Source organism: Pagrus pagrus (genome assembly GCF_965226575.1).
Source record: "Pagrus pagrus genome assembly, chromosome: 19".
Lineage (NCBI taxonomy): Eukaryota > Metazoa > Chordata > Actinopteri > Spariformes > Sparidae > Pagrus > Pagrus pagrus.
This window is the reverse complement of record NC_140203.1, coordinates 20528065-20546976: the sequence shown is the minus strand read 5'-3', so window position 1 is coordinate 20546976 and position 18912 is coordinate 20528065. Positions and strand designations below refer to the sequence as shown.

The 18912-nt window shown below is 40.8% G+C and overlaps 1 protein-coding gene across 13 annotated transcripts in view; it reads right to left on the bottom strand.

Annotated features, from left to right (window-relative positions):
* vav2 (vav 2 guanine nucleotide exchange factor) overlaps nt 1-18912 on the bottom strand; it is a 250336-nt gene that overhangs the window by 8314 nt on the left and 223110 nt on the right. For 5 of the 13 annotated variants that reach the window (XM_084382591.1, XM_084382597.1, XM_084382602.1 and 2 more), the window contains 16 exons: nt 16763-16831; nt 16464-16550; nt 14851-14939; nt 13481-13613; nt 13063-13077; nt 12628-12737; nt 12270-12371; nt 9914-10002; nt 8389-8402; nt 8231-8249; nt 7133-7260; nt 5329-5400; nt 4897-4958; nt 4488-4604; nt 3842-3929; nt 3595-3718 (listed from right to left, as the gene is read on the bottom strand). In XM_084382591.1, coding sequence (XP_084238717.1) covers nt 3595-3718; nt 3842-3929; nt 4488-4604; nt 4897-4958; nt 5329-5400; nt 7133-7260; nt 8231-8249; nt 8389-8402; nt 9914-10002; nt 12270-12371; nt 12628-12737; nt 13063-13077; nt 13481-13613; nt 14851-14939; nt 16464-16550; nt 16763-16831 — 1318 coding nt within the window. The remainder of the gene's footprint in view (nt 1-3594; nt 3719-3841; nt 3930-4487; nt 4605-4896; nt 4959-5328; nt 5401-7132; nt 7261-8230; nt 8250-8388; nt 8403-9913; nt 10003-12269; nt 12372-12627; nt 12738-13062; nt 13078-13480; nt 13614-14850; nt 14940-16463; nt 16551-16762; nt 16832-18912) is intronic. The other 8 variants (XM_084382596.1, XM_084382603.1, XM_084382600.1 and 5 more) reach the window with 3 other exon arrangements.

Here is an 18912-nt window from a genome sequence, read left to right as displayed (position 1 = left end):
TTTATTATTTACAATACGAATGAGGTAATAATAGAAACTATTAATAAATCTATCTATTCATTCCATAACTGAATAAACAAGTCGTTCTCAGAGGAAAATAAGGTCCCCAGAACACTGTATGAGTCCACCAAAGAAAAACAAAGTATAAAACTGTGCTGTCCTTTAATGAAGATCTTTCTTTTCAGATTCAAATTTCTTCCTCAAAACTACATAGTGCACCTTTAAGACTAAACCACTGACCATAAACCACCAGTTAAAATGCACCTTCTGTCAGTTGACTTTACCTTTTGCAGCTACTGGATCGAACGCCAGAACAGTGCCTCATACAGGTTAATAAATCCTTTCATATCAACCTATTAACGGTTTTTAAGATTACTTATATTGTTGCCTTTTGGACAGGTTAGGTTTGGAAGTGCTCTACCAGGTTACACTTGGGTTAGGGTTAGGGTTAGGGTGTTTTCAAGCAGTTTTTGAAACGTGAATAAGTTTCTAATAAGTGCTCATAAAAGTCTTATATAAATGTGTTTATGATGCTATTGTTTAAAACTTTTTTCTTTTAATCAATGTTAGTGAGCATCTTATAATTCCTGACTACTACCTATTAACTAATCTTATTACAAGGAGCTTAATACAAAGAGTTACCAAAGAGACTCTTGTTTTAATACAGTGAGACTACACTTGATTCAACTGTAATGACAATCATCACTTTTTCATTTATTGTACGACGATGCTCACTATTTTAAAAACACAAAACTGTGCAACATCACCGATAGACAACAAGATGACCGCCTGTATAAAACTGACATTATCGGCACTTGCATCAAAATCCATTTGCACAATTGTGTTCAGCCTCGGGGAGAACATTTGTCTGGACTCTCACCACATCACCACACTGTCAGTACAGTCCCTTTGAGAGGCAGAAAGCCTTGTTTTTACAATGGACGAGAGAAGGAGATGTCATTGGCCATGGCTTTCCCCAGCCCTTGAACAAATCCAATGAAAACATACTGCATGACCATAGATGTGTCCTTATTATAATAAGTCCTTCCTAATCCCACCACTGTTACAGACATACAAAAAAGACAGAAAGAGCGAGAGCTCATCATCATCAGTAAAGACTCATTTTTTTCCATTCATTGCCTTTGTCGTACAAAACAGAGGGGAAACAATCATGCTGTAGTGGCCAGCTCCAACAAAGGCAGACCGAATGTAGGACAGTGGCCAGTGCAAGGCCACAGCCAGTATTGATGCAGTCTAATGGGCAGAGAGGGCTGCCAATTCACACAGCCAGTCCACAGATCTCTGAGTTCGCTGACAAACTCTTCCTTTTTGTCTTTATCTACTTCACACTTCTAGCCTCCGTTTCTGCCCTGTTCCCCTCTGGGCTTCCTCCACCCCTTCTCTGTGTGAGTCAGGAGAGTCAGTGGCCCGGGGAGGAGCGAAGACAAAGACAGAGGGAGGGAGTCTGTCTCGTTTATTTTACCCGTCTTTGCTAAAATCCACAGCCAACATGGCAAGAGATCAAATCTGTAAGCTGTACCTGTGCCTTATAATGGCTCTCCAGTCAAATTAGTATCGTCATAATCATTTATAGAAGCAGGCAGATATGTAAGTGGACATACAATGTGTTATTAGTTGTCGGGCCAATTATCTATCCACTCATTGTCCAATGCATATCCAGGTCTGGCTCATGATAGCATCGGGTAGGAAGCCCATACATCTTTCTTCCTAACAATGTCCTTCAGCTTTTCCCAGGGTAATGAAAGTCTTCCCAGGCCAAATGGATGTGTAATTCCTCCAGCGTGCTCTGGCTCTGCCCAGTGGTCTTGTCCCAGCTGGACGTGTGATGTGTCCAGCAGGAATCTGAAACAGATGCCTGAACCAACACGACTGACTTCTTACAATGCAAAGGAGGAGCAGTTCAGCTCAGAGCTCCTTCCAGATGTCTGAGCCCCTTACCCCATCTCTTTCGCCCACTTCTGTCTGTGATCTAATATTTTTGGGCATTGCCTAAAGTTCATGGCGTTGTAACCGAGATAGACTCATAAATATAGAGTCATTCTGTAACCTTTATGGAGCAAATCATTTATCTCACCCAGAATAGGAAGAACGGGGCCCTCTCCTAGAGCCCGGTCCAAGAGAAAAGTTCAATGGTGAGTGCCTGGTGGCCGGGCCTACACCATTAGGGGCCTGATCCCTTTCAGTGTAAAGACACAATATGGGGCTGCCACCTTGTGGCTCACCACTTGCACGCATGGACCTAAGGGTCGGCTGTGTTGCCAGTTGGGTCAAAACGGAGGCTGTGTCTTCGCTGCAGCAGCCCAGGATTCGAATCTGACCTGTGACCCTATCATTCCTCCTCTCTCTCTCACCCCATTTCCTGTTACTCTTAAGCTGTCCTGTCAAATAAAGCCACGGAAGCTCAAAATAATGATAATAACAATACAAAATTACTGAACATAGCATAGTTTGCTTATGTCTTACATGTTTTCTCTCCAAAGCCATCCTTACTTTTTGTAACTGTTTCTGTCGTGGGAGTTGCCTTGTTGTTGGTGCTCTACAACAGTTAACCCCCTTGATTTTTTTCCTACCCAAACTAGACAGACAAGTGTTCAGACACAATAGATAAAAAAAATGTTATTCCAGAGCACACCAGAACGGATCGACACTATCTTATTATCAGTTACATTTAAAACAAAAAGGAGCCAACTACGCGTTCTAGCTTAGTTAGATTCGCTACCCCTAACCCCAAGGGTTCAGTCGCTTCACCTTCATCTCCTCGGCCACATATTAGCATCAAATATTCAGTTGAAATGATCCTTCAGCCACTTAGACCTGTAGGTCTATGGGTCCGTTCATCAAGCAACATAAGCAACAACTAAAACCTCAACACGGTACATGGTAATGGTTACTTGTGGTGGGCTTTTTCCCCCTATTCTGTGTTCTGTTTATTTCATGCTTGCTCGTGAGGACTCAGTCCTGTCGATGGTTTCACATCATTCCACGGATCAAAAAATGAGAGCCAAGAAATGCTGCAGTGCGCAAGCAAAGACAGAGAAGAAGACTGCAAGCCAGTAAACACTGCTGGATTTTTAGGAGGATGGAAATTCTCTTGATAAATTTCTTCTTCATGGTTACACACAATTAGTTTTGGTGATTAACACTGAATGTAAGCGCAACTTTTCTTGGTTTACAAGAAAACTCCACAGAGGCCCTTTAATTTTCAGTTTCGTTCATTTTCCACAGGCAAACTGAAAGTGAATCCATCGTTCATGCAACAAAATTGCATCAGCAAAATAAGAAGGAAGCATGAAAATTGGACTCTACTGATGAAATGTTTGTCAACTCTTCTCTTAATGAAATACCTGCTCACTCATTACTGCCAAAAATGACTGGGAGATTGTGTCGCTTGCAATGATAATGTATGATTTGGGGCATGTACAGTATCTATACGGTCAGGCCGTGATTTTGTATTGGGTGATATGTGACATCGCACTAAAAAGCTTCCCATTCTTACTTTGTGCCTGTGGCTCAGGCTAACTGGTCAAAGTCAAAGTGTATTGCTGGTAAAGGAGGAACATTCGGAAGGCTTACCTGGCGAGCGTGTACTGGCCCGAGTTAGCGAACGTTCTCTCGACTTGTAGGGGTATCGTAATGTGGTATCTAATAACTTGAAGCTTTCTTTCAGCGAATGGGCCTGATAGTACTCCACCAGTTCCTGTCGTATTAAACAGTACAGAAGGATGACAAATGTGACCATCTGGTTAGTCGCCGTTTATTTTCACACTGACGTCAAGCTACTGTGGAGATTTTCGCGTTGGTAGTTGAACATATGACTTACCAATAGACTCTCAAACTTCTTTGCCTCGGTGATGTGAATCCAGCTGTCTTTTTCGATGACTTTGATGTGTTTTACCTCATCGTTGAACCTGTGAAACCAAACAGCACAGAGAAATCACCACGGAGGAGAGACATTTTTCACATTTTTTAGTAACTGTTACTTGTTGTTGTGCCTTCACTCTCATGTGCCTGTTGGCTAATGTTTTCAGCTGCTATCAGTGTTAAATATTTTGTTGTACACCTGAAGGACTAATGAACCAAAATACAGTTAAACCCGTCCATCTGTGGGACTTAAATTATTTGCCTGGTCCCCACAGCTCCTTTGCACCTGTCTTAAAGACTCGAAGACAAGTCTGAACAAGCATTTCTCCCAGTGCGTCACTGTATGGCAGCTCCAACAAGGGCTCAAACATTATTTCTCTTCTGGATGCATTTTCTCAGAGGAAATGCACACACAGACGCACACACACACAAAAAAAAAACAGGATTAGAAAAAAAGCAATTACCGAACGGGTAATTAACCGGAGCTAAAAGATGCAAGGAAAAAGCTGACTGGGGCACCCCGTGAGAATTTTTATTTCGCATGAGGTGCGGATAAAAACCATCCCTTGAGATTTTCCTTCTCCTGCAAGATGAGAAACACTCACTTGATGCTGATGGCAAACCGCTCTGCCTCAGCTGTCCTCTCTCTGATAAGGTAGGTCCCACTGCTGTGGGATTTTAAGAGGTTGTCGGCCTGCTGGCGCTCCATGTTCCCTGCAAACCTACAGGGGGAGCAGAGAGGGAATGTTGCGACCTCCAAATCCAAACTTATATAATCGGCTTTACAAATCATTCGACACCAAACAGCCGTGTCGTATTTAATCTCTTGGTTGCGGTCATGTTTGGGGTCAGTGAGCTTTACATTGAGCGTGACGTTAACAGTATACTGGTGTTAACATTAACAGATCTAATTAAAGGATAGTGACCTCAGGGTAATGATAGCATATAGTGTACAGGGCCTTAAACGTATAAGGATGAAATAATCAGAAACCTTCAGAAAATTAAAGATCTTACCAAGGATATCCATAGTAGTCTGCTTCCCTGGAGGACTGCCGGCTGGATAATGACTGGAAGGGCTGTCACAAATAACAGACACTGCATATTAAATAACTTATCAACAGATCAAGCACAGTTGTATACGTGTAGGGTAGGGGTCAGGGTGCCATTTAGGGTTAGGATGGTTAGGGATAGGATAAGAGTAGGGGTCAAGTTGTCAGTTAGGGTTAGGATGGTTAGGGTTTGGTTAAGGGCAGGGGTCAGGGTGTCGGTTAGAGTTATATTAGTTAGGGTTAGGTTTAGAGTAGGGGCCAGTGTGTTGGTTAGGGTTAGAGTTTGTGTAAAGAAAACAAGAGTGCTCTGATATGTCCTCAGAATTCACACGCATAATGTAATGATTCTCTTCAAAGGCATACCTTACCGTACATGTACACTATACGGTTGACTTACCTTTGGGTCCAAATAAGGTTTGACACTCGAGCTGGGGAAGAAGCCACTCTTTTGTGTTTGTATCAGTTTTCCCTGCAGGATAAAAGCAAGGCAAGTTAACTTGTGCTGCAGTTCAAATACCGGGGCAATTAAAAGTGCTTAACGTAAGACAAACAGAGAGATTAGAGGCTTTCAAAAAACAATGAAAAGGAAATTAAAATCAATTGAATAGTGTCAGTGTACTAACAGTGTAGTCGATAATTGCACTCGGATTAAATTGGAAAAAAATACTGCAGAAGAGAGAGTAAAGAGCAAGAACAGCTCGATACTTTTCTGAAATACTATAGTAAAAATCAGTAGTGTGAGCCGTGACAGGAATGGAGCGAAAAGAACTCAGATTGCACCAACTTTGAGAGAAAATAAGTGGCTGTTTTATCCAGAAAGAAAAACTTTTGGCAATGAAAAAATCCAGACTGATGCTGGTGTTGCTCCGACAATGAAACGAACAAATCTGTCAGGTTCACCTATCAGTGCCCGCTACCTGAAGCAACTGATTTTCAAACTCAACTCACCCATTGACATTGCACAGAGAGATTAAACTGTCATGCCATAGAGAGATAAAGTAACAGGCGAGTTTAAATGAATGGAACACCAGGAAGGTGCCCTGAGTCACTCTGGGAAAAGCTAGCCTGATAAAATAAGATGAAAATATGAGTCAGCAGCGAGTGTCAAAAGTGCCCAGAGCCATAGTGTTACAGCTCCTGTCATCCAGTTTAATACACTGTGGAGACCTCCCAGGTTTGTAGGTACAGTTCATTGATGTTTAACCAACAGAGGATTAATGCCATTGTGCCGAAGATGCATAGAAGTTTTCAGCTTGCTCAAAGAAATCAGAATAATTGTCGTTTCAGCAGTCTGTGAATTTCAGATTCAGAAAACTCTGCATGCATGAGTGTGTGACAGGTGCGTTGGAAGGCGCAACTCGAATATGAATGAAAAGAATCCCATGAGTAGGGAAGCTGGTGCCAAGAAAGCAATGTAAGTACAACACTATGCTGGAGTTTCAACTTCAGAATCACAAGAATCACGTGTTTATTGCTGAAGAATGATTAAACATGACAAGGAACTGAAATCCAGTTCTGCAGGAAAATAACTACCATCACATTATATCATACAAAATCTCTTTTATATGTTTGGCAGTCTGAGAATCTCATTTGCTGAGACTGAGATAAGAAGATAACACTCTTGCGTATGTTAACAACAACATCCCTGAACCTGTAACCCTAACCCTAAGGTAACAAAATCCATGTCAAATCTAGTTTGTTTAATCCGGACAAAAACTGAATTGTAAAAACAACAAGTTGCGGCTTTCTGAGGAGTTCTGTGCCAGACTATTTCTTGGCCTTGCCGCTGACTTCCTGGAGTCTCAGCTGCTTGCCTGGCAACCTCATGGCGATTGCGAGACTCCAGGAAGTCACTGCACCCTGCCAAGAGAAAACATTGGTTTTTGTATGGATTACACAAACAAAATGGTAATTAGTTGGCTTTGGAGGGGCTGGTAGTCGGATTCTGTTACATTTGGACCGAACCAGCATTGGACTGTAAGAGCTGCAGCTCTTTTCATACACAACCAACAGAGTGAAAAGGGTTCACCCTGTATAGATGTGGTTGCTTTTAACTTGAGAGTCCTTGATGCATTTCAAATCTAATTATAAAAAGTCTCAGTTTGCTGGGGTGCAGAGTCAACATCAACCTGCTTGACAGTAATCTTCACACTTTTATGTATCAAAGTAAGACATGGTTTCAGATAGATGTGATTGACTACCTCCCACCACGTTGTGTCAGGATCTCCCTTCAGCAGCTCGATAAAATCTCCTGTTTGAAAACAGAGCGGTGTCTTCCCCGCAGGTGCTGGTGTGCCATGGTAGTTCCTCACTGCCACCATCTTGGGACCTGGAAACACAATGCAGCGTCTGCAGTGAGTATTAATAAAGGTAAGCAGGAGTAACAGTTGGGTTGATGGTGGATAAAAGAGGTCTGCTCTTGGGTTTCATGTGTAACATAGTGATTCAGGCTGATAAGGGCATGACTGTTTTTGCATGGAAGTCTTGCCCACTGAGTGATTCAGTGGTCTAAGAAACACACAATAAAAGCACGACATCCTGCGTTTTACATCTGGTGCAGGATCTTGGTTGCATAGTATCTGTTTCTCTGTCTACTTTGAAGTATTGTATGAGGCAAAGATGCCAGAAATTATAAAGAAAATTTCAACCTGTATCTCATTCCCCCCAAACTGACCTCTGTGTACATGAATATCAAGTTATATTATATCCGTATAGTACCTTTATATACAGACAGTTGATAAATTATAGGAAAGTGTCTTAGTAAGGTGTTTGGCCACCACATGCTTCCCCTAATTTTGTGTTTCGGTGAGTGCCCTCTAACACACCAGTCCAAAATCTCCCAGTTTGGTTGAGATTTGGTTGACTTGGAAAGCCATACGTATGATCATTATCATCAAAACTCTCATCCTTGAACAGACCATCAGCATTGAAATGTTCATCACAGAATAAAGATGATCACTCAGAACAATTTTGTATTGATTTGAAGTGACCCTTCCCTCTAAGGGGACAAGTGGATCACAGAGCCACTGTTTGTTATGTCCCTCCACTCATTTATTCAGGTGTTTCCCTTGGATTTATCACTTGTCTGTATATACAGTGTGCAGTGCCACCCACTCCACATGGCTGATAATGTTGCTGTAATTCATGTGTAGCAGATTATTCCACTAGATGGCAGTAGAGAGCCGTGGTGCTCAGTAAAAGCTCTTTCCATAACAAACTTGTAACATGACAGCTGACAGAGCATCCAGCTCAGTGTGAAGTACTCTCCATCGTGTTCAGGTGACGGGAGGAGTTCTTACCTGATGACATCCCAGGTTCCTATTGAAGAGAAAGAGAGAGTTACAGTTACTTACAACTTCTCTATGATAAAACTGCAATTAAATAATACAAATATGATGATGACGACGATGATGATGATGATTATGCTACTATGTTGACTAATAGAGGATCTACTCACCAAGTCATGAGGATCTGAAACAAGACAAAATGAACAGAGAGTTATTGATAAGCTGAACATTGAGTATGCTGACAATTCTCACAATGCTTAATGTAGCTCTTTTTATTAATATGCATGTCAGAAACAAGGCAATTCTGCTTGTTCGGCTGTTTTTTGGCTTCATACCATGGACAGTAAACCGTGGATGTAAAGCAGTCATGGATAAACCTGAACGACACAAAATCTGTAAAAACGCAAACACATTTTCTTCCTAGTGCCTGGCCCCATTCACTCTTCATCAATCCCCCTTTTTGGCAAAATGTTATCATAGCCAGCATTAATAAATGGTACATTTATAGTTAATTACACTCTAGTTAGCAGTTATTTCACTGTTAACAAACTAAAATGTTTTATAAATCCTATATTGATTATTGATAATATTGATTGACTGATTGATATTAAGCAGTTGTAAAGGTTTAAAAACAGTTGCAACTTCATAATGCCCATCCAAATAATGTTTATTGATGAACTACACAGTATTTATTAACCATGTTTACAAATGATTACAAATATCATATAATAAACAACTGCTGATTAATGGCTGAAAGCATTTCATTGTTTATTACCAGTGAAATAACTATTAACTAAAGTTTAATTAACTATAAACTTTTTAACATTTATTAATGATGGTTATTATAAAGTGTTACTCACTTTTCTGACCACCTCTGTCTGCTCCAGAGTGAGCATGTTTCACACTGACCTACTGCAGTAATTTAGTTGTTATGTTAACTAAAGAACCATAACACTCCAGATGTACTGAGCTCACTGCAGTTTGAGGAGACAGGGGTACAATGTTCTGCATTTATGTTGAGTTAATGTGTGGTCCTCCTACAAGGTGTGGTAAGATGAATCTGAGGTGAACCACTTGAGGCGATTAAGAGGAAGAAAAGCAAAAAATTTACATTTATCATATTTCGTTTTGTAGATGTTTGTCAACTTCCTTTGTTGCTGTGAATAACTGGATAATTTACATCTTTGGGCCTCTAAGATGGATATAAGAACATAAGAACTGATCACTGAGTCACAAGTAAGCATTACTTTGTTTTAAAGGGTTACAAGCCAAAAACGTAAGACACAAGGGGTCTAATAATCAGTGCTATATCAGCTTAATATGCTGTTCAGGTAATTCCCTCCTGACTCCCAAATTGTGGTTTTCCTCTTTGGTACCAGACGCAGCAGTACAATGAAGTAGTAGTCCCACTGTCCCACAAGAACCCCACAGGACCCATTCCCCATGTTCCTACTGGATAAAGTGACCTACAAGCAGTACGTTGTTCAGTGACAGCAAGTTTGTACTTGAAAGTTTTTACAGATCATTATTAATTTCATCAAAACAAAACAAAAAAAACACCCTCACATCACATTGTCATAACCATCAATGAGGTCAGTAACACATCATTGATTAACGCTGTTCTGCCCTAATATCGACTCTTCAGAAGTCAACCTGAATCAGGCTCTCTGCTTGAAGATTAGAGGGAACACCTACTGATTTTACAGATGGTGATGACTTCCAGACACTCTTTGTGTGCTCCTGTTCCACAGCGAGAGCAGTAGTAGCCCTGATAGAAGATGCCCCTAGAGGACACACACACACAAACACACACACATTAGCAAAGCCAACAGGAAGTTTCTCAGACACAAATTAACGTGTCAGTCCGACACACAAGGGGAGCTGCTTGCTGCTGTAAGCCTGCGACGCTGGTTACATATGCTCCATCATTTCCACTCTGCAATGTTTTTAAAATCACAAAATCAGCTCACTCCATTAAAGACCATGTCCTCCAGAACTGTATTTATTACAGATACTGTAACACTGCACGCGCCGCACACTGCCATGTTAAATAGCTAAGTGCCATAAATCACGATGGGATCTGCCGGGGCCGCAGCAGTAATTAGCATCTTGCAGGGAGTGAGAACGTCGGTCCCCGCTTCCACTGGCTCTGTGAATTTAGGTCAGCCAAGCCATGAAATTTGTGGGTCAATACACAGAGTGGAGTTTAGCCTGCTGACTGTAACAGAGGTCAAAGTGGTGATTCAGTGACACTGGTTATCCCTGCTGCAGTCGAGCAGCACTCTCACATGGGAGGAGGCCGCTCTCAGGGATACAGTGGGCGGTGTCGGTTAAAAATATCATCCGTCAGCCTCAGTCACACTTAGTAGAATTTCTTTCCAAAGACTAGCTATGCACTGATGAGGGGCTACGTTAGCCAAAAACATATTCCCTCTGTGATTTACGGCTGTTTGTTTGTTTGCTCACCAAACGTGGCTGAATTTCGATACGGCGCTTCAATATTAGTTATCACAAATTTAACAGTGTTACATTTAACACTAGAATGTACAGTACTCACTGCTATATCACTGTTACATAACAGCAGCGGTGGAAAGTACATTTACTCGAGTACTGCACTCAGGCTTTCAGGGATTTCCATTTTCTGCTACTACTTAATTGGCTTTTTAGGATAGCATTTTAATTTAAAAAAAGCAGATAATGAATAACTTGTAATATATCATCAATTAAACAGCCAGACAGGGGACAGTTGACCCCAAAGTCAAAAATACATTTTTTTCTTCTCAACTCTAGTGCTGTTTATCCGTCTAAATTATTTTGGTGTGAGTGGTTTTGGAGATATCGGCTGCAAAGATGTCTGTCTTCGTGAATATGATGGGGCTAGATGGAGCTTGGCTTGTGGTGCTAAAAGCGGCAAAAAGAACTCAACAGAAATATCTCTCTCCACAAATCATGACCTGATTTCTCAGGATAATCCACAGATGCAGCTTCATGTAGGAACTATATTCTTGTTACACGCGGAACAAATCCCTTTAAAAACTACACAAGTGTCCTGTTACCATGGAAAACACTGGTTGCGGTTAAGTGACTGGACACGTCAGAAGTCTCAGCTGGTGGTGATGGTTTCCTACTGTTGATCTGATTGGTTGGCCCATGAAAGATAGTGATAGAAAGTTAGTTTGGTCAATCATCTTCCCTTTTCTACAGTTTCTCGCTGCGCTTTTCCTGCCAGATGGTTGGTTACACAGAACCATCTGGCACGTCAGGTTAGCGACTCACACCGACACAATCTAGATGGATTAATAGTACTATAGGAAAGAGGTACAACATGTATTTGTGATTTTGACGTCAACTGACCCTTTAAGTATCGAATCAGGTACCAGTGAACTACTTAGGGGTTAATACTGGGACTTAAATTGTAGCTACTTATTTTAATTTATTGATCCTTTCCTCTAAAATGTCCAGCTGTTCCTCCTTTGTTCCCATTAGTCTTGTTCTCTTCCACTTTAAGTATATCTAAGTAGAAGTAGGAGCAATAAAGTATTTTATTAGTACTTGATTCATACAATGAATTCACAACCTAAGCCACTGGTTGTATTATAAAGTGTTATCATATGAAGCTTGACATTTTGCCCCTGAACTTCACTAAACTCTCTCCTCTCACTAAATCGCTTTTCTGGAGCTTTCAATCTAATCAGTCTTCATCTACAGAGATGCTGGCGGGCAGATTTTCTTACTTCACTTTGAGTAACATTTTCAAAGCAGGACTGTACAAGTATTTTTACATTCCTGTATTGCTAGATTAATGATCTGACTGCTGCAGTATCTTTGTATAAATGTTAAATAACCAGGGTGTCAGGGTGCATAAAATCTCTTTTTACACAGTCCATATAAAAGTGTCTACTGAGATCATACAAATAACACTGAAAAAGAAATCTCTTTTACTGCTGAATATTTTTGGATACTTGATCGTCCTTTGGAAAGTCTATGAGGAGATGCATTCATTATTCATGGTGGAATATGAGCGTGCTGTTATACACATCAGGGCCGTTACCTCAGGAGCATCTTGCAGGCTCGACAGTTGGTGTTCTTATCAAATGTGTGCATTTGGAAGTTATGCTGATTGGCTGTGGCTCTCTCTGGCTTGATGTTGGACCTGGAAGCAAATAATAATGAATGAGAGGCACTGATTGTTTTCGTGATGAAGTTTTTTCTGGCATTTGATTCACTGGATTAGTGAAAAACATACATTCCCATCTGGTTATTTTATCGACAGACAGTTTTCCAAGGAAATAGGAAAATATACTAATGTAATATGCTAATATACTGTAGCAATATTCAAATCCTACAATCTAAAATGACATATACCATGATAGAAGTTGCTATTCATGTCGCCAACCCTTCATACTCACATGGCCATGTCGAACTGCTCCATCCACTTCCTCTTTGTCTCCTCAGTTTTACAAAAGAACTGGAAGCCCTGCTTCCCTTGCAGGTGGATCAGGTAGAAACCATAAGACCACTAGAGAGAAAGAGTGAGTGAGGAACAGATGGCAGAGAGATATGCGGATGGCAATGACAGACACAGGCAGAGAAGCTTGTCACACCTGCGTTTTTAAATAAATATGTACTAAAACTTAAAACAAATATGATGAATATGACTTTTAATTCAGAACTAAAATTTGCTCCACATGCTTTAGCGATGCATCTGATCAAAAAGCCGGAGGGCGAGTCACAGAGCCTGTTGGGTGCACGTGCAATCACGGCATGACGCCCCTAAAGCACCACTACCAAAAATAAGCCTGCATGAGAAGATGAGTTAAATAAAGGATTTCACTTGAGCTTACCATTTTTCCACTCGACTGGTAAGCATGCAAAAAGAAAGACACCAGAGAAAGACCCAGTTACACATGCAAACATGGACGGTCACATGCAGATTCAAAAAAAAAAAAAAAAAAGCCATGTTAGATCGGCGGTGCAATGCACTGCAGCACGTTTTCATGAATCCTAAATGACCTTCATTGCATTTACATGGTCTTCCAAGCATGGACGAGCAAAATGCATATCCGACACTTCGATGCATTACTCATAAGTTCCATATCTGAAATTACCATCAACAAGGTCCTTCAGCTCAAGGGCACCATTTGCACTGATTACACATGATGTTTCATCACCTGAACTAGCAAGGCTACCTTTTACAAAGATCTCACTGCCTAGGAAATGATTCTGCTCCGCGTCCTTTCAAAGTAAAAGGTCGATTCTTACCTTTTTCATGTCTCTGTTGTTCATGGGGTCGTCCGACATTTTATATGACTGCAGTTCAATAATCTCTTTGAGCTCATAGCTATAGCCTTTCCTCTTGCAGACAATGACCACTTTATCAAACAGGAATATATACCTGAAGACATACACACACATTCATTGTTAATTTTTGTAAGAATATTAATGTTGGCATAGAGAGGTGAAGTCCCGCCCCTTCCAGTGTGCCAGATGGAACCTTAGTTTGGAAAAATATTGTACAGCAGTGACCGGCGAGAAACAAATTCATCATTTATGATCCTGTTTCAATTGTGCCATAAATTACATGCATGTTTGTCAATTAAAAATTAATTTTGCATGTCAAGAAAGTCACAATTTGTTGTAAAGATTGTAAAATACCATTTAGTTTTGTGTAAAACCACGTGTGAACTACGTCGTCTCCCTCAATATACGTCACCAACACCAACAAGTCTGGCCATACTGACACCTGCAGTTCTGTGAAAGGAGAGCTAGTCAGTTTTGTGAGCTAGCTAATCTACCGGACCGACTCCACAAGGTTTCGGTTTTTGGTTTAGGGTCACTTGGGCAACTGCTGTTGGGTGTGTAGGTTTCGGTTCTGGGTTTAGGGTTACTTGCACAACTGTTGGGTGTGTAGGTTTCGGTTCTGGGTTTAGGGTCATTTGCACAACTGTTGGGTGTGTAGTCTTTTCTAATTACGTGCTAACAGTCTTAAACTTGATAGGTTTTATGACAAACTATGACTTTGTCCAATTGAAAAATGATCTTTTAAATAGATGAACTTCATATGTGTAATTCTTGGCACAATTCAAACAGGATCAAACTAGAATTACTGCATGTGGTTGTATGCCTCTGTGCACCAGTTACTGTTACTGTTCCTGAGCTATGCTGTTGAATAATGGCCAGAACATTTTCAGCAAAATATCATGATGTTACAGTGCATTTAACCTCCGGACATTATGGATATCAAATGAGGCATTTGTGTTAAGTTTTATCCTAATTATTGTATGTCTTCTGGAGTCATAGTGGACGTTTGTACAAAATATGAAGAAATTATCTTGTGTTCATGAGAGTGGGGTGACGTGAGGTCACAATGACCTTGACATTTGACCCTCGGCTACTAAAATCTAATCAGTTCAGGTAGGAGTCCAAGTAAACATTTGTACCAAATTTGAAGAAATTCCCTCAATTTGTTCTTCAGATATCACATGTTCATGTTTCTCTTCATTCACTACCATACACATTTTTTTAACAAGGTCCCATGGTGGTCCACTGGAAGGGGCCTGACTTCGCCTATTTATTGGATGATGTTAATTGTCATTTCCTTTGGGAAGTTTTTCTGTAGAGTTTGGACTCACCGGTCCTGTTTTGTTCGGTTGACGATGGAGCAAACCTTCAGCTCTCCGTCTATCTTTGGCCTCCCGTACTCCTCCAGTTTCACCTGCTGCTTAGGTCACAACGACAGGCACAAAGTCAATCCACTGCATACTATAACTTCTACATTCTATGACAAACCATAAATAATTCAGCTACACTTGAATTTTAGAGAGATCCAAACAGATATATAATTAATGGTACAACGTGGACACTTTTCTGTCCCTGTTCTGTTATACTTCCATTCTCCTAATCCAAATGTCGAGATGTTTACTGTATCTAAAGTCCAAAATTAACCCACTGACTGTAGGAAACATCGGAATAAGACAGGTGAGTGGAGTAAGAGTGGAAGTGAAAGAAGAAAATAGTGACAGAAAAACCAAGAACGAGAAAATGAGAGTGTTGTGAGAAACATCAGTCTGGAATGTACGGTACAAAACTTGTCTTGTTCGTATTCTGCAGGACTAAATGATTTATTGGGGACAGTATGAAAGCAGAGGATGATGACAGGTGCTGGAAGCAAGATGCCAGTGTTCTTAGCAGAGGAAAGAAAACGTGGACATTTTCAACAATGCTCTGTGATGCTCAGTAACTAATCACACTGACAAACTTTAAATTCCAGCTTGGTGATAACATTAGTGCCAGTGTATGCAAAAACCCTGCTTCTACAGAGATGTCAAATCTAGCACTATAAAAGACAACAGAAGCCGGGAAATTGGATTATAAGTGATACAAGGTTAACAACAAATGTATTTGTTATATTTTATTTACTGAATGGTAATGTGATGGAGTTTAATTTAACTGCTGGAAGTCAATTCCTTCCCAAAAAGTGAAAGATAGAAGCACTGTTATCTGACCTAAGGACTATCTGTTCAAGCAACCTCAGAGCGATGGCAGGCCTCCTCTTACTTCACTTGGCCTAAAGGTAGTCCAGGACATAATGTCTTTTAACACAAACAAACAAGATACAACATGGTAATCTGTGATCTTAAACTGGCACTAGACTTTTTGTTTTAACTGATAGTACAGTGTAATGGCTGCAGAAAACTGACACCATCCGTGAATCGATTGGTTCCCTACAGACCTCACTTTTACCATGCTATTTGGTCAGCCACCAGGCTGGAGGAGGCATTGTTTAGCCCGGTCGCTATTTTCAGGTAATGGTGGAACAACTGGAATATCTGTGGAAACTCTACACTACAGAAGAAAAACATTGTGCTGACGGAGGGGGCAAAGAAGATGACGAAGGAGAGTGACAGAAACTCCATAGAGTGAATGGACGAGCATTCACTCAGTGGAGAGCGCCGGTGTTGTGTCAGAGTCTGTTCCCCCGTTGATGTGTGTTCCCCCTTATCAGCAGGACTTGAGACGGTTAAAACCCGGCATTCTTTCTACTACATAGGTAAGTAATAAAACCTGCCTACTTATTAATACAACTGGGTGTTTTCCTCTGCTTTTTCATAGCACTAAGTTGGATTATATCACTTATTGTGAGATTTTAAAAAAGAGAGGTTTTCAAGACCTTTAAACATTTCTTTAGTCAACTGGAAACAAAAACAGCTTTTGATGAAGGAGAAGTGGTGTTCACAATACTTACAAGATTTTCTATTGAACTTTGGAATTCGCTGATTTTCTTCAGTGTCTCATTGTCCCTCTTGACTTCGTTGATGTACATGGCCAGGTCCTGAGAGACAAGGGCAAACATTCTTTCAGGCTTTAGACTGGAAATCTTTCTGACATCTGTCGTATCATTGTAGATTTATAGTCCTTGGAGCCACAGTAGCTGTAGGAATCAATTTACACAGCCTTGGCTTTGGGCACTGTGGAGATATTATGTAATATTCTTTTTAAAGCGAACTCATGAACACACAAACGAGCACAATGTGTAACACAGACCTGCATAGCCTCAAGAGCCTCCTTGAGTTGTTGTCTCTCTGGTCTGTCAGCTGAGTGACTCAAAAGTTCCTGTGGAGGAAGATTATTATAATTATTATTATTATTATAATTATTAGAAAAAATCCTGATGAGAGGACTTTAACTAACGCTAGCTTCATCAGAAAAGCTATAAACAACTTGAGACACAAACACACAGTATGCTTTATTGAGATGTACGATCCTATATCAATGTGAGGGGGTTGTTCTGAGAGACGTACAGCATAGCTGCTCTTTACTGTGATTACAGATGTGACACTGACGTGACTGAGAATAAGTTTCAGCCGAGCACCATCGACAACAACATGCACGAAAATAAAAGACAGGAGGAAGCCGGAGAGATTGCTTACTGGCCTCCAGGTCTGCCTGTTCTTTATGGTAACAAGATAATGTTAAACGTGTTGTCCCCTGCAAATCATGTTGCCCTTCACATCGCCAATCAATATCAAATATATTACATCGTTTTGATCTGTGATTGTCTGCCTTCTCCAGTGGCTCATTGAGGTGATTTATAAAATGCTGCAGAGCCGCGGTGAGACAAAGTGCGTTTTGTGATGAAGAGAGAAACAAGGCTCAGCAGATCGTTAATAGTTTTTTGGGTAAATAAAAATGAAACTGTGTCAGCCTCTAACCAGATGGCAAAATTAATCAGCATTCTGCTAAGAATCATTTGTGACACATAACGTTTTATTGCTACCACAGTTGCTGGAATTCCCGCCTTGCATCACATATTTAGACTCTTAAGGACATCGTGGCAGAGTTGTGCATGAATGCTTCTTCTATTGAACATCATAGTTGTATCCAGATCTAATAACATTATCACTCAGTCAGAGGTGTTCTGACATGCTGCGCTTTGTCGATGCTACATTCTGTTGTTGCGGTCATAAGCCTGAAGATATGAGTCAAAGCACACACCAGTTTCATTTTGCTTTTGTTGTTGTGATAGTTTCTATTATATGTTCCCATTTGTATCATTAATGTACAGTAGACTGTTAATGGTAGGTTTCGACTGGCCTTGGCACTGGAGAATCTGAAACGAATTCAGCCAGTTCTTAAGGGCATTCACTAGATGTGCTTTTACCTGCTATGATTAATCAAAATGTCAACCTTGAAGACGGTATTTTCTCCTGCATTATAGTTCCTCTTACTTAGTAGCATCACCAGAGGCCCTCACACTGAGGATACTATCCCCCTCAAGTCTTCCACTCAGGTAGCTTGAACAGTCATTAGAGCAGAGACAAGGACTTTATCCCGCAGTGGCTTCCAACCACTAGCAGCACGAGCATAACCACAGCCTGTCCTCATCAGAAAAACAACCATATGGGGTGACTATGCAAGCAGCTTGTTACCGCCCACATTTACGTTTCTTGTTAGGCAGTTACCTCTAGTGGCCCTAGAAATGATTACAGCAGCAAAGGAGGAAGTCTCATTGATCAGATTATTGGGTAAAACAAACACTGACCTTTCACCCAGGAGATTGCCATTTGCTGTGTCTAGTGTGAACCCAAAAGTCAATTTTGATGTATTTTAACATGCATAATGTAACCTAAGTTTAGTAGTTGTAGTTTTAGTTTTGATGCCTAAACCTAACTACGTGGTGTAAGTGCCTAAACCTAACCAAGTAGATTTACTAGCCAAACAGCAGGTCAGATACGCCGACTGCTGGTACGGTACAACAGTGAAGTTGTTATAAGAACAGGGATTTGCCTTTTGGGTGTTACTCGCAATTGACCTATTGAATCATTTTGGTAAGAGGATATGGTGCACAACCCGGAGGATTGTTCAGCTTTTGGGCCCCATTTCACCTTAATTGAATTTACTTTTATCCAAGTGACCTGCTGACTCAGCAGACCTTTTCAATACCCTGGTCTGTTACGTTCACAGAAGCGAGAGCAGCCACAGTGACAACATGCTGCAGCACAGCCCATAAACTCAACTTTATATGAAAGATATGAGCACAGGGGTTTATAAAAACACTGCAAATTCATCAAATATTCAAACCCTGCTCGAGGAGAATTACTTATGAGATGACTTTGCTGAATTCACTTTACTTTGAGTGCAGCTACAGTACATGAAAGATGAAGAGAGCAGAGTATTCACACCATGACCGAATA